This window comes from Phoenix dactylifera, chromosome 4 (genome assembly GCF_051530095.1).
Source record: "Phoenix dactylifera cultivar Ajwa chromosome 4, Ajwa_hap1_PhDact_Kaust_v1.1, whole genome shotgun sequence".
Classification (NCBI taxonomy): Eukaryota; Viridiplantae; Streptophyta; class Magnoliopsida; order Arecales; family Arecaceae; genus Phoenix; species Phoenix dactylifera.
The window spans coordinates 995,590-1,011,395 of NC_143193.1; the positions used below are offsets into that span (position 1 = coordinate 995,590).

The 15,806-nt window shown below is 38.1% G+C and overlaps 1 protein-coding gene across 1 annotated transcript; it reads left to right on the forward strand.

Moving 5' to 3' along the window:
• LOC103708115 (E3 ubiquitin-protein ligase ORTHRUS 2-like) lies at nt 1-13,860 on the forward strand. Its single transcript, XM_039133442.3, has 9 exons — nt 1-638; nt 9,916-10,448; nt 10,920-11,045; nt 11,543-11,642; nt 11,747-11,811; nt 11,921-12,023; nt 12,505-12,646; nt 12,793-13,007; nt 13,132-13,860. The coding sequence occupies exons 1-9, from the start codon at nt 150-152 to the stop codon at nt 13,534-13,536; spliced, it is 2,178 nt and encodes a 725-aa protein (XP_038989370.1). The 5' UTR covers nt 1-149; the 3' UTR covers nt 13,537-13,860.
• The last annotated feature ends 1,946 nt before the right edge of the window (nt 13,861-15,806 follow it).

Here is a 15,806-nt window from a genome sequence, read left to right on the forward strand (position 1 = left end):
AAAGGAGTCTCTTCGGCTTCCCTTCAGGTTTCAGACGGAGAGACGGAGAAAATATTTCAAACCGTCTTCTCCGTTTCCTTCCGGCATCCCGCCGCTCTTCGTCCTCTGTAAACCCTAACCCTCTCTTCCATTCTCTCGAAGCGTCTCCAATGGCGATCGACCTCCCCTGCGACGGTGACGGCGTCTGCATGGTTTGCAAGGCGGCGCCGCCGGAGGCGGAGGTGGTGGAGTGCCGCACCTGCGCCACCCCCTGGCACGTCCAGTGCCTCTCCGCCCCGCCGGAATCCATGGCCTCCCTTATCGACTGGCAGTGCCCTGACTGCTCTCCTCCCCCGGAGGGCCTCCACACCGCCGGCGCCGGCGGTGCCTCGTTGTCCTCCGCTGCTGCACCGGCGGGGGAGAACGCGGGATTGATCGCGGCCATCCGGGCGATCGAGGAGGACTCCTCGCTGACGGAGCGGGAGAAGGCGAGGAAGCGCCAGGAGCTCATCGGCGGCACCGCTACCGCCTCCGCCACGGCGGACGAAGAGGACGTGAAAGGGAAGAAGGTTGCGATCGGGGATAACGATGTTCTTGCCCTCCTGGACGATAAGTTCAAGTGCGTTTTCTGCATGCAACTCCCGGAGAGGCCTGTCTCTGTGAGTTATTTTTTCCCCTTAATTTTAATATTTTCACCCTTTTCCCTTCCTTATGCTCTCTATAATTTCTATGAATTTAGAAGTTATTATGAGAAGAAAACATAGTCTTGGATATCAATCTATGCTGTTCTTTTGATTGTTGAGAGGCATACCTTAAAAGCTACCGATGCTCTGTTTTCTTTTTTTCTTTGCATCGATCTTTCGGTTCTACTTCGTTTTTCTCTTCCTATCGGTCGTTCTTTGATCTGTTTTAGAGAGATTCTATTTCACCGAAGTCGGAAGTCAAAATGCATATAGTTTAGATGATTCCAATTTGATATTTTTGTGATTTCTTCGCAATATTTGCCTAGTTTTTATGCTATTTTTTGTCAATCGATCCCTGTTTTCAAGGGGTTTGGGGATGATTTCGGTGTTAGAAAGCTAGCAGTCATAGACTGCAATGAAGTTTCCCGTTTATATCTAATGGTTTTTCGTGTGAGACTTCGTTTTCTGAAGCTGAGAGAATGGATAGACTCATCGTTCTTGGAAATTTCTTCATGGCTGTGGTTACTTTCCCTTTTTAGGCTTGGCTTCCTCGATGCTTTCATCTCTAGCATGAACAAAAATTTACTCGCATGCATGCGTTTTAACCACTTATTCTGTCTTTATGCGAAAATTTTTAATGAAGTTTTAAGTAAGGGATGGCAAAGGATATGACTATTTCCATTTCTGCTTTGAAACTCCAAGTGGACTTTTCACAGATCGATGTTTATTTTTTGGTTTTCTTATTTTCTATTGATGCTGATGCGCTGTAGAGTGACGAGGCCAGTTGATTTAATATCCGGTTTCTTTTTCTTCTTACCTTTTATATGCGAAGTCAGTCGCTAGTTTGATCTTTCTGCTGTACTGCATCTTTTTTGACGATAACTGAGCGTTTATAGTCGGTGTCCTGATATGGACGCTGTATCTTTGTCTTCTTCTCTACTTTGTATTTATTCGATAATATTCTTTTTTTTCTCTCCTTTTCCAATTTGTGTCCAAACTAAGGTATCTAAATATTTTTCCCTGTACCTTTTGTCATATCAGTCATCAAAAAAACTTCATCCCGCCTTTTCTTGTGTTTTTCCTACAGGAAAAAAGAAAATCTTTTCCAGTCTGTTGTCATATCTCGGAAGTGCTTTAGTGAATTCAGTATTTCTGCATGCCTCCTTATTTTTACCCAGAGTACATATCATACAGTTTTATCTTGTGGACCAACAACTGACATATTCGTTAAAGCTTGTATGCTTTCGTCCTACATTTTGTTCATTAGAAAAGAAACACTGGAGCTTCTTTATTTTTTTCAGAACACTTGCATCTTATGATCAAAAAACAAAAAGATGGAAATCAGTTTCAGTCTATTTTTTGACCCAGCATGTCTTAATTAAGTTCCATGAATATATATGCATGCTGCCTTATTTTTATCGACAATGTGTCTTGTCTTGGCTGTCTTATTTTTATTGACAATGTATACTGTCTTATGTTTAGAGTTTAAATAAATAATTTATATTTTCCTAATTTGCCTGGGACCTCTCAAGTCTAAAACTGATACTTTGATGGATCGTGCTTATATCAGTCAAACATGACTTGAGAATTTTTAATTAAAACATACAAGATATGACTAATTTTGCAACAATGTTTTGTGGTAAACTACATGCAACTAGAGAAGCTCTCAAGTCACCAACAACAGGCTTTTCATTGTTGAATGTTTAACTCTTTTACTTTTCTAGTCACTAGCATCCAGTCTATTTTAGGGAAGTAGTAAGAGTTGGATATGCTTGACGTACTGGATGTACTTTCAAATCTCAGCATCAGCTCTTATGTTGATAAGATGTGATACATCACAAAACAACATATAGTTTCATTAAATGAAACTAGAACTACTAAAATTATCAGCCTTTTCATTTTTGACCAATCATATGTTATTAATTAGATGTTTCTAACTGAATTGAATAAACAACTAATCAACTTTTTTTACTAAAATAAGATTTTGATTTATACTTACAAGTGTTACAAAGGGAATAAAAGAACCTGGATTTTTGGAATGCATGTCCCAAGAATCTTTATGCTTCAAAAGGCCAAAACAACATTATGGTTTAAATCTTTGGTCCTGCCTACTGCATTTTCAGTTGTCATAAAATAACAAATAATAATAGGTTTCTTGGAAACAAGGATTTAAATATTGGTGCAGGTACTTTTTTTGATCCTTGGCCAATACTACATTACTATGCCATGTGCTGTAGTAACTCAACGCACATGCTGAGGCTTGTTGATTCAGTTGAGCTAAAAGATGTATCGAGCAGCACTGGCCACTATGCATTCATCATGGGTCGAATTTCCTGAGAATTGGTGCTTGGGAGTGTTGGCTATTGGTTCCTAGTCCTTATGACATGTATTAGCTAGCATGGATCTGTATACTTGACTCCTCAATCCTTACTTGGAGAATAGTTGTTAAGCATTCCTAAAATGTGATGTTATTATTGTCTTGTTCTTCATTGTATGTCATTAAAACCATCTCTTCAGAAGTTGTCTAGCTCTTTTTTTTGAGTGTTCTATCATGTCTTTCTTATGATGTTATCTATGCCATGATTTTTATAGCATTTGAATGTGTGTGTCGAAGTGATGCCGAAGTTAAGGTTATTGCAGTTATCATTTTTCACTAGTTTTTCCCTTAGTGTACCAAGCTATCAAAAAGCTTTCTTTTATCCTTTAAATTGGTAAATTGCTGGTTGTTCACCATTGAAAGATCTCCCTTCTTTATAGCTTTTGTGTCTTCTATTTGTTGTCATCTTCATTATCTTTGCATGATTATCGGGACAACTCCTTATGATGCAGTATAGGATAGCAATGCAACTTGTGTTGGTGATGTTCTGATAGAATAGGTCGAAATGGAAGGCTGGAAGAACCGATGACATGTTGGATCTTAGATTGAGATAATGGGTTGTGTCGTGTTGTTTTTAGGTTGGATCGACCTACTTAATGTAACTAAACTTGACTCAAACATGGCTTCTCTTGATTCGGTTTGCTTGCTATGGCAACTTGTGTCATGAAGGAACGGGAACAAGAGGAGAGAACATATAAAAAACAAGGGTGGAGGAAGGCTTGGCGATGGCAACCGGTAGAAATAGAGCTCAATTTATGGTAAAAGTTTTCATGCTGGAGTGTCATGATGATGGCAAGGTTGAAGATGACAAAGTAGCAAGGTTTTTGATGGCATTGGATGAAGATAAGTGTGGCTATGGTGGTAGCGATAATTGGTTGGCCAACTGAGATGATAACGTCAGGAAAGGAAGTGGAGTGACAAGGACATGTCAAGTTGGAGGGTCCAACAAACTGATTGCATTGGAAGAGAAAAGGGTGGTGGATGCGGAGGGATGAAATGGGAATGTGAGAGAGGATGATGATGGATGAATAATGTTTTTTTTGGGGTTGGGAGGCTGGCTAATGATTGCTTTGACTCCATCCTTGAAATTCTTAAGCGTAATATATACCCTCTGGCTTTTGATTAGTATGCCTCTTTTATATGCTTTCCTAAAGATAAACTAATGTGGTTTATTTGTTATGTACCTATCATGAAAGGGAGTGTTTATGGAAGTATTTTCGAACAACGTAAGTCTAGTGTCTAGATTGTGCTTGTCACATGCTTTATGCCTTCAAAATCCTTGGAACTATAAATAAGTAAACACTTGTCCTATTCAACTAAAAAAGGGAAGTCTTTTGAGTATAGCACTTTGTACATGCGGCTTCCAGGAGGGCTAGTTTGCCTTAGAAATTGTGCGATCCAAACTGACTAAATGATTTGATGTTCTCAGGGGGTTGTTGCTATAAATCAAAAAATTGATCGAAAGCTGAGGTGCAAAATGTTCCTCCACTTTCTTAGTTTTGCTGGTGTGTAGTTATCTCCAAAAAAAGAAATGGGGAGTTCTGTTGTTGATTGAAGCATGCATTTTAATAGAAAAGATTTTTTTTCCGTTTGTTCCATTGTTGTTGTTGAGAAGCAGAGTTCGTTGTCCATCTCCAATAGTTCCTGTTCCATTGTTGTTGTTGAGAAGCAGAGTTCGTTGTCCATCTCCAATAGTTCCTATTCTATTGTTGCTGTTGAGAAGCAGAGTTTGTTATCCATCTCCAATAGTTTCTGCTCGACGGTCGCATCGGCGTATGGATTGATAAAACCGATGAAAATGATAAAAAATGTCAACCACTGGTACATGTGCTGCTTTGTGAATTTGATGGGATGTATCTCCCACCTTGGTAGGTAAGTTGCAAAGGCAACTTGCATCTGCTGCTAGAGGGTATGAAGCCTCAAATCTAAGCGAGGTGATGGCGGGGAAATTCGAAAAATATAATAGAAATATAGACGAAAAAAGATTGGAAAAAGGTCGAGAGGTACGAGGATGATGATGATTGTGAATTTTTTAAAAGGTTGTTGGAGCAAAAGAACTGGGGGATGGATCGGCTTGTAGATGTGAATGACGCATTGAAAGCACCTTATTTGAAACTAGTCTATCAATTGACCTAGCTTTGCCATTCGAATTTACCAGTCAAGCTACAGAGAACCTCGTGATTCGGGTGAAGAAATCAAGTCTTACGATCAAAGAGAGGCAAGAAAAAACAAACCCTACCCTTTTTGAAGGGATACGGTGGCGAGGTTCATCCAACAACTTATGAAGGCAGGATAGGTCATCATGGGCTTTATGTGGTACTCCCAGGCCATTGCATTACAAAATGTTGTTGATAGGAAGCTTAGCCTCATAGATATAATGGGTCAAGTTCAGTTGGTTCTAGTTTGGGTAGGTTTAATTAACAAGTTTGCGTTAAAGGTCCCATCCATGCTAATGAGTTTCTTTGCTACTCCATGACCTTGTATGGGTTTCTTATTGAAGGTTTTTGTTGGTTGACATCTTGTTCGGCATTGTAAGCAACATTAAGGTGATAAGTTGGTAGAGCTCAAAATGTTTCTTGATTTTATGAGATGCTGGCCAAATTAGGATATGTCGTACAACACAGTAAAGAAAAGAGTAACAATTGATTAAGCCTTATTATTTACTCTAAAAGAGTTCACCAAACATAGTAAAAGAGTTAAAAAAATATTGTTCCATATGTTAATGTAACATTGGTTGATATCTTATGAGATGTCAGATTATAATTGAGATAGTGAAGTTGGATGTTTCTTATGTCGTACTTGTCAACAATTGATGCCGATATAGCTGCTATCTTTGTCAATATGTTGAGCAAAATGAAAATTTAAAGTTGTCATTATTAGAAGTGCTAGAGTTATGGACATAGCTTATTTGATTTGCTAATCACAATAAACTATGAAGTAGCATCATGATGTTATTGACCTAATTCGTTTAGTTGCAATTATTTTAGGTGCCGGGATCTATATTGAAGTTGTCAAGATTGCTTGCTGTGCACTGCTTGTTGCACCCACATATTAAGATTGTGGAAAAGATGATACTGTAGAGACAGGAGAACACACAAAGTTGTGGCAAAGAATGTCTTTCATACAAAATAATTCTCTGACCCACTCCACTTTAGCATCCCTATTAACTTCATGGTCCAAAACTCTTTAGTAACTCCATTGTTCTTTCTTTTCAAGGGGCAGACGCTTATATAGCTCATGCCAACTATACATATAGTGCACTATTTGCTATTTGCATAGGTATAATCCGGCCAATATTGTAGTGCTATTCCTGCTTGAATTCAAATTCATTCACTCAACCATGGATTTAGGAGCATAATAGTAGAAACCAATACTCCTATCCTAGTCTTAGCAGCTCGAAACATATTTGCTTTGGAGACTTGTCCTGGCATCTACCTAAGTGTTCCCTTGTTCTCGCATTTGAGTATCCTCCCACACTATATCCTGCTTTTAGAAACTAAGAATTGTTGTCGATCTGATGTTTAAACTTACTTAAAAAGCGTTGGGCCATCTTTCACTTTTTAACTACTTAGCTAAAGCTTATATTGTTATAGCAAATCTTTTTTCCATGCAATTTTGAAAGAACCCAAGTCCAATTATGAATCTATCCTCATTCTATTCTTTAGTCGAGAATAGGTTTCTAACTCAAAAGGAAAATCAAAATTATGGTAATCTAACCTTAGTTGCTGGATGTGAGAGTAGTAGTGGCTTTGGATGTGCCCACAAGGCGGCAGGTTTCTTTGAAAAAATATTGAAATGTTTTGGAATTGCGTGCAAATACGAGTTTCCAAAGAGGTCGCACCCTCTTAATTTGAAGTTTCCAACTATGAAGCCCCCAACAATTTGCTCTTGGTCCTGTTTAGAAACTTATGTCATATCCAAACTCGTTGGTGTCCATGCAAGGAGCAGCCGACAGCTACCAATTGGTCATTTTCCTTATAATCGGAGTTTCACATGTGAGTCACAAGATTGCATTATATGCAAGTCGTTAGTGCTGATAGGTACTTAAAGTTCATACTTTAGGTTTGTATCATGTTTGTTCTTGTTGCAATTTGCAAACATTCAATACTTTATTTTAAATAACTTTCAGAGAAAATCGTCAATCTTATAAAATTGATTCTAGCTTGAGAAAACATAGAAAAGAGTTTGGGAACATAGTCTTATAGGCATTTTCATTATAGGAAAAAAAATCATCAATCGTCTATTTTATGTGTTTCTGATTTTTATGTGATTTAAGTATTGTGGGGATGCTCATGCTAATTTATGTTCAATCGTGGGTGTTTTTTGTGCAATGATAGAATAAGTGATATATTTGTTAAATGAATTGTGTACAAATTGAAGATTCAGACATATGGCTTGACATGTACAAAAATAATTAACTAAGTCATTGTTTTAACCATCTGTATGGGTTGATGCTTGTTCGATGTGTGGGAGAGAATTATTGGGTTTGTTTAGAACTATTTATCTTTGGAAGGCCTAAGTATATATTGTAAGAGATATAGTCAAGAATGTGCTTACATTGACTCACTTATGGAAGAATGAATAGCTCATCATAAAGGATACAAGTTATTAAGGATTGTAGAATCATTTGAAATTGGGCAATTCAGCATACAAAATTGAACTGACCATGAACCGGGACGGTTTAGGCTCTTGAAATAAGGTGAGGGATGAATTGGTCAAAATTTGATCAAACCATGCCGAATCAGCTGGTCTCACATGGTTTTAGGCACTATTGACCTGGTTCACCTAGGCCAAAGTGCTCATCTCTATATATCTATCAACTCTTTCTTCATCGTGATCCGACTATCCTTGCCTCTCTCTCTTTTGCCTTTGCTAATCCTGAGGACCTTGCCTAGACTCAATGTTAGATTCACCTAGGTCATCTTTACTATGGCTCTCATTTGCCTCTGCATTGGTGCTGACATGAGCTCATTAGATCCATCGTCGCCCTCGATCACTTCTGCTTCCTTGGGTCCACCTCCACTTCCATGGCTCCACCAACTCTATCACCACCACCTTTTGCACCGGCACTAGTAAGACATTGGAAAGGTGTTTCCCTTTATGTACACCCTTGTTCTCTCTCTAGATTTTAAGGTGGAATTATATGAACTGACATCTTGCTACTACTGGCATGTGTATTGTATGTCGATATCATGTCCCATTGAGTACCTATCCTATACCTAATTGGTGTCGGTCATAGTACCAGTTCCATCAACATTCCAATGTACCCTCTTTATTTGGTGCATTTCCAGAATATGATGTTGTAATCATGGTGGAAATGCATTGATGGGATTATAAAGGGAAAGTGGGGTTAGCATTCCGATTTGTAATATGCGGCATAATAATTAGGCATTTGCATTATTTGAAGGAGAGGTGCCGGTAGATCAAGAAAATCTCATTTGTGTCCTTAGATGCTTATAAGCAAGGTCTATGGTACTGACCTGTACCGTCCTGTACTGACTGTATTGATACCTGAGGTACCGGTATGGTACTAAGGTTTGTTTCGGTATGCAAGTAATTGGTCTATACCATTTTGAATCATCATGTACTGCATTGTAACTCCCTATACCGTTTCTGGCAGAACCATAGCTGGGAGTGAACATGATACGTATCATATCGATCATATCATGCCATACCGATAGTATATCGATATGGTTGGTGGTACCAATTTTGTGGGCCCTGCTTATAAATTTCTTTTTCTGTCATAGAGGATGAATTTGTAACTTAAAGGATGAAGATAGTGCTTGTTCTGAATGATTTGCTGCAATAATAACCTTCAGAGAATGGAAATATCATGTACAACAGTAGGATTATCATATCAATCGAGTGCACATGGAAACTGTGGCTGGTTGATGTTAGGTTTATAGCTAGCCATAACAGTAATATCATAGAGCAGTTTATCACCTAAGAATGAGATAATGGGGAGGGATATTATTGTATATTTTGATGACAAATATATTGGGTTTGTGCAATTCTAGTGTTGGGCCATTGTTTCTTGTTGGAGTGCTTGGAGTTTGATGCATGACAAGCATTAGCTGCTGCATTGTGAAATGAAATGGAACATTCAGTTGGGTTAAATTAAGGAGAGTACAATTTTAGACCCAAAAATTGCAATCCCATTTGAAAGACTGATGTAGCTAGATATTGACAAACTTGTGTTCGAAGCTATTGGATACATCTTGGTCGGTATGGAAGGCTAAAGAATTACCAAACTGATATATGGATATCTGAAAAGTGACCAAGATATCAAGATGCCCTAGTAGATGTATAGTGATTGTCATTTCCATGTATTGACCGATATAGTATGAAGGATGTTAACCATAATTTCATGCATTTGTAAGATTTTATTGATTAGAAAACCCATAGCAAGATAATCAAGAGATCAAGTCACTCACATGCTATTAATATCCTAGTGGTTGATTTATCATCATATATGAGTGTAGAACAGCTGAAATGGTTAGTGCCAATAATTTACCATTCTCGTATCAACAAGTGCTTAATATGCTTTGGAATTGGTTTTTCATCTGAGATGATAGTTAGAAGAGGGAGTAGATTGTAGACTGATTTCATAGCAAAAATGCTTTTGATCTTTGCTTTAAGCACAGAAATGCCCTTCTTGAGATTTCTAATTGCCTGAATTTGAGTGTACAAACTACTCTGCATATATATGTGTTTATAATATATATGCCAACAATTTAGTCGATACTTCTTTTTTTGTCATGAGAAATAACTACCATTTGCATCTACAAGTGAAGACAATTATCCTTCCAAATGAACACACATTACCCTATGATTGTTTTCCATTTTAATTGTCTTTCTGCTGTTAAATTCTTGCAGACACCATGTGGACATAATTTCTGCTTAAAATGCTTCCAAAAGTGGGTCACTCAAGGGAAGAGCACATGTGCAAAATGTCGGACTTCTATCCCACTGAAAATGGCCGCTCAGCCCAGAATCAACTTGGTGCTTGTTGCAGCTATCCGTATGGCAAAGATTGCAAAGAGAATCACATCTGATGTTCCACAACATGTCTATCATTTCCTGCACAATGAGAACAGACCTGATAAGGCATTTACAACTGAGAGGGCCAAGAAGCGTGGGAAAGCAAATGCTTGCAGTGGCCAAATCTTTGTTACAGTTCCTTCTGATCATTTTGGTCCAATACTTGCAGAGCATGACCCAAAGAGGAATCAAGGTGTGTTGGTGGGAGAAACTTGGGAAGACAGGATGGAATGCAGGCAGTGGGGTGCACATTTTCCCCACGTTGCCGGGATTGCTGGGCAATCTGAGTATGGGGCTCAGTCAGTTGCACTCTCAGGAGGATATAAAGATGATGAAGATCATGGAGACTGGTTTCTCTACACTGGCAGGTACTTTCATTCGACTTGGTAGCTGACAGCCTTTTGATGAGTCTGGCTAGTTGATTGGTATGGTATTACTTTCTTCGTTGCTGTTTTGTTGCTTTTTGCTTCTGCTCTGATGTTCTTGTTGTTTTGGCTACTGCTTTGCTGGACTGTTGTTGTTATTATTGCCTCAGCGGAATATCTTGGGCAAACCTTTTCGTCTTTGGCAGTGTTTTCCCTTGACTATTCATAGTAACTAGATCCACTATTGGTTCTGTTCTTGCTTCTGGTTTCTTTTCCATTCTCCCAGTTATCAGAGGAATAGATACTCCATTTCTTTTCCTTTGCTTATTCGTTATTTCTATTGAAATTCATTGCTCTTTGGTTATCAAGAGGAACGGACACCCTCTCTTATCATTAAACAATGCCACGTTTCTCTATTCGCACACTTTAGCTTCAAATTTCTTAACAAAGTGAATTTCAATGCAAAATGGACAGTGGTGGACGTGATTTAAGTGGAAACAAGCGCACAAACAAGGAGCAGGCATTTGACCAGGAATTTGATAAGCTTAATCAGGCTCTACGGGTTAGTTGCTTGAAAGGCTATCCTGTCCGAGTGGTGAGGTAGGTGATGTGTTTCCTTTGGAGACTGATGATTTTATTTTAAAAGGATTTTTTCCATTGTCATCTCACCTTCTATCATTGTGTACTTTGGAGATTAATGTTGCATGTCAAGATTTAGGTCAAAAAGTTGATGTCCTGCTCAAGTTCAGTTCATGATGTGCTTTTAGGTTTTGCATGTTTGTTCACAGATTTCCGTGTTATGATTGCTTGAGTAAGTAGTTGTAACTTCCCTGTTCCATTAGCAGTTTGACTGCAGCAGGATAGTAGTTTGACATGAACATTGCATGGTAAGCTTATCTTGCAGTTGAAACTCAAAAATTTGATTGGATTAGCGTCTTTAATTATGGATTTTGATGCTAAATATTTTTGATCTGGTATAGAGGCTAGTGATGCTTGCCACAAATCTAAGGGTGGTTGGTTCTTTTTGGTTTTAGCATAGATCTCTTGAATTTGTGTCCTTTAGTTTGAAGTGAATAAAACTGATGTTTTGTATTAAGGTCTTGCAAAGAGAAGCGGTCTTCGTATGCTCCTGAATCTGGTGTGCGCTATGATGGAATATACAGGATTGAAAAATGCTGGAAGAAAATTGGAAATCAAGTACATATCTGTTCTGTGTTGCATATCTTGTTTACATTGGGCTTGCTTTCCAATTGTGAGCAAATATCGATGTTTAATCAAAAATTGTCTTTATTCTGCCTCAGGGTACTTATATGGTCTGCCGATACCTGTTTGTGCGATGTGATAATGAACCAGCTCCATGGACCAGGTCTTGCACCTTCAAATCCAGTCTCTCCTTTAAGTTCCTGTATTCATGTTCTATGTCAATTTTAATGAAAGATGTTTGATCTGTGGTCCAATTTTTACTTGAAATATAGTGACGAGCATGGTGATCGCCCAAGACCCTTGCCTGTCATTAGAGAATTGAAGAATGCAACTGATATTTCTGAAAGGACGGAAAGCCCAGCATGGGATTATGTTGTATGTGTTCGTTCCTTTTTCAACTCTTATGATGATCAAATGATGATCTTGGTCTGTTGGTGTATTTCTCTGCCATCAGATCCTGTCACAGATTACAATCAAGCAAAATGAGTTTTCTGGATACAGTGTTTCTTTTGGGTGGGCATGTATTTACAATGCAATTCTTCTAGCCATGTCTATCGGTTTTAGTAAACTATGGTAGCTTGTTCTTCAATGGTCTATCATGCTGCAAGAATTTTTAAGCTGTGTTTCTTCAGCAAGTACAAAGCAACAACTTATTTTTTGAATGTCATATTTTTCTAAGATCTCTATTGTGATAATTAAAGAATAATAATACCAACAAACACATTGCTGCCTGACTTGAGTATGGCAAGTCTTTGGCATGAAGGGATTTGCTGGCTGTTCAGCACTGCAGACTATTTTACACGTATTCTTATGAGTTTGACTTGGTCGTAAATCAATTTTGTTTTTGTTATGGCAGGAAGAATTTGGGTGGAAGTGGATGAAGCCTCCACCAATAAGTAAGAAGCCTGTGACAGCTGTAAATCCTGAAGAGAGCAAAAGAGTGAAGCGAGCCATAAGGCATGCCCAGAGTATATCTGTGAGGGAGAAACTCTTGAAAGGTTTGCTCTGTTTTAAATGTTAAAATGTTCTGCAATTGTAGCTCCATATACGTTTAAGGGTTTAGTCATTGTGCTTCCAGTTAACATATCTTTATTTACTTTACTTTCTTATTTTTCTCTTAAGTGCTCTCTGCTTGGAACTGCAGAATTCAGCTGCTTGATTTGTCGGAATGTGATGGTTTTACCACTCACAACTCCCTGCGGTCATAACTTTTGCAAGCAGTGTTTGCTTGGGTCATATGCTGATCAGTCTTTTGTGAAGGAGAGGACATGCGGTGGTCGGACCCTTCGAGCTAAGAAAATTGTTAAAACTTGCCCTAATTGCCCAACTGATATAGCCGATTTCTTGCAGAATCCCCAGGTAAAGGCTAGTGGTCTGTCCTTAGCTGTTTAGGTTGAATCCTTGTTTTGCCAAATTTATGCATCATGTGGTATGTTGGATTATAACCTATCTGAGCTGACTCCAACCGTGGTGGTGGTTCCAGATCAACAGAGAGTTGATGGACCTGATAGTATCATTGCAGCACAAGTCTGACAAGGATACTGCAGAGCAACAAAATGGGCCCGATGCTGTTCTGATCGAAGAATGTATCGAAGATGTAGGGGAGGAAGCTCTTGAGTTAGCATATGCGAATGGGGATGTGAATCTTGCAAAAGAGCAATTGGTTGAGGAAGGAATGCCGTCTGGCGCTAACCCACTGTTGTCCTCCAAGCGGAAGAAAACTGCTGTTCCCAGAACTGGTAGTAAAAGGACCAGAAAAAGCGAACAAGTAAATGATGATGCAGGTCACAAAAAATTATTAAATGGGAAGATATCTGATGCTGCGGACAAGAAACCAGTTAATGAAAACAAACAACCTGCTTCTGGCGCGGCAAGCAAAGTGTTCTGAAGAAAACTAGGAAGACTAGAAAGTCTAATAAGGCTGAGGCTCCATCGAATCCTCTCAAGGCCCAAGATGATGATGATGCCTTCCAGTGCATGGTGATGTTTTGCAATTTATCAGGTTGTGTTTCTAAAGTATTCATCCTTTTGTCTGCTTTTATTGCTGGAAAATTGAAATGCAGCAGTAGGCTGTTGGGTTCTGAACGGCTCCTTTTTGGTTCCTGATGTTATTACTGTCAACATTGTTTTTCTTTAAATGTTTTTTTATCAGCTATTTTAGATACCAAGATTAATACCGGTAACAATATTCTCCTTTTTGTTTGTGTTTTAATAGCTCTGTTTTAAGTCTTTTACATTTCTATGTTCTTATTGTGCGAATGTGATGTGCTTCGTTCCAAGCCAATTTACAGCAGTTTTGAGAAGGTCATTATGTCCAAGAATTACTGCATGGAACTTTCTATGCTTCTGGGGCTATGGTGTGCTCTGCTCTATGCCGTGCGTTCTCAGTCAAGTGGTAGCAGGAAGCTGACTTGTGATATGACATCAAGTTTTGTTTGTCTGGAATTTTGATTCTCGTCCTGCTATCTGTTTTTGACAAATAAATCTTGCTCGTTTCTAGTAGGTATATCAGATCAGATAGCCTTGCCTTTATTTATTTATTTATTTTTGATTGAAAGTATTGTCTGTTTTTATGACCAATAACTTTAGGGGGGTGTTTGTTATGAGATGATGACCTCAAGAACGATTGTGATGTGGGTGGAGGTGACAAGGTTACTGTGCTTGGTTGCATGTTGAGCTAAACTTTGGAGATAGAAATGCCTTTTGTTCGCATGGAAAAAAATGGCCTAACTTTCCTCCGGGTTTTGAGAAAAACGTTCTCTTTTCTTCATAATTGCGGCTCTTTCGGGTTTGCACGAGTATAAAATATATCTATAGGAGTTCCTTGTAATAGAAATTTGGGTTATTGTTTTTAGAATTCAGTAACTTCAAGTTTTTCCCTGCTTCCAAGTCAAAGTTTGTAGTTTTAGGGATTTTCTGTGTTTCCAGTTAATTATTATTTCTTTATCGTCACAACTCCTTCAACTTGCACATGGGTTTTAGTGTGAGTTATTTTTCTTTTGGTCTATTACAGAGTGGATCCACTCAATTTTTTTTATGGGAAAGTTTGGTAGTTCCCTAGATATTTTGACAGTTTTTTATTATTATTTTAATTTTTGGTCTCGTTGAATTGGTTTGGAATGATATGTTTTGATAATTTCATTTATATTGATGTGTATTTTTCTATGATTTATTTAAAAATTCTGTTTAGTAGATGCATAATATATGAAATATATTAAGAATAGTTTTGGTATTATATAATAAGTAATTTTGGATTTATGTAGCATACCAAATAAGCTAATCGCGAACCCTAGAGATCTTTAATAGCATATCAAATGTTGGGATCTTAAATCGTCAAGGATTAGATTACTTCGGAATTACGATGACTAATAATCTAAGATCACCATGGGGACCATATTTGAATCAACCAAATGCCACCTCAACCTTTTTGCATTGGTTACATAAGATAGCAATGATTCAAGTTAGATTGTGCAGGAACCTTTAATGCTTGTAAAATCTTGTTAGCTTAGTTATCATGTAGTAATGTAGGTTCCGAGAATTTATCCTGACTTGTGCTGCTAGTGTCAGATTTGCTGCAGCTATTGTCAGCTAGGATTGTTTTTCTGTTTTTTAAATTTGATTAGGTTGCTTCATCAAGATTATTTTATCTATTTGTTCTCACAAATGATCAAATAAACAATCTATTTGCAACCTTTATTATTTATCATATTATAAAAAAATATTATTTATCAAGATTTGTTGTTTCGGTGCTAGACCCATACCGGTGCTCCATTTGCACATTATCGGTACAGTATGAAATTTTTTTGACATACCGATTATCAGTACGCCACTCATACCTAATACTGGTACCGAACTAGTACAGTATGATATGTTCTATTATTTTGAATCCATGAGAGAGTGAGAGAGAGAGAGAGAGTGAGTGAGAGAGAGAGAGAGAGAGAGCACCTATGACTATAAGCATTAATTGAATCCATATCTTTATTTATCTTTTGACATAATGTGCTTTGGAATTTTTGAAAACATGATGAGAACTTATGAAATGCAGATAATGGTTTCAACCTAGTCGAGCTGCCAAATACTATCAACGCTTCATCAAGATGGTGAAGTTGTATATCTAAGAAATGTGAAAAGAGAAGCAAAATGAGCAACCTCTGCTGT

Coding starts and splice junctions, on each gene's coding strand:
- LOC103708115 (XM_039133442.3), top strand. CDS start 150: ATGGCGATCGACCTCCCCTGCGACGGTGACGGCGTCTGCATGGTTTGC. Junction 10,449..10,919: donor TGGTTTCTCTACACTGGCAG/GTACTTTCATTC, acceptor CAAAATGGACAG/TGGTGGACGTGATTTAAGTG. Junction 12,647..12,792: donor GAGGGAGAAACTCTTGAAAG/GTTTGCTCTGTT, acceptor TTGGAACTGCAG/AATTCAGCTGCTTGATTTGT.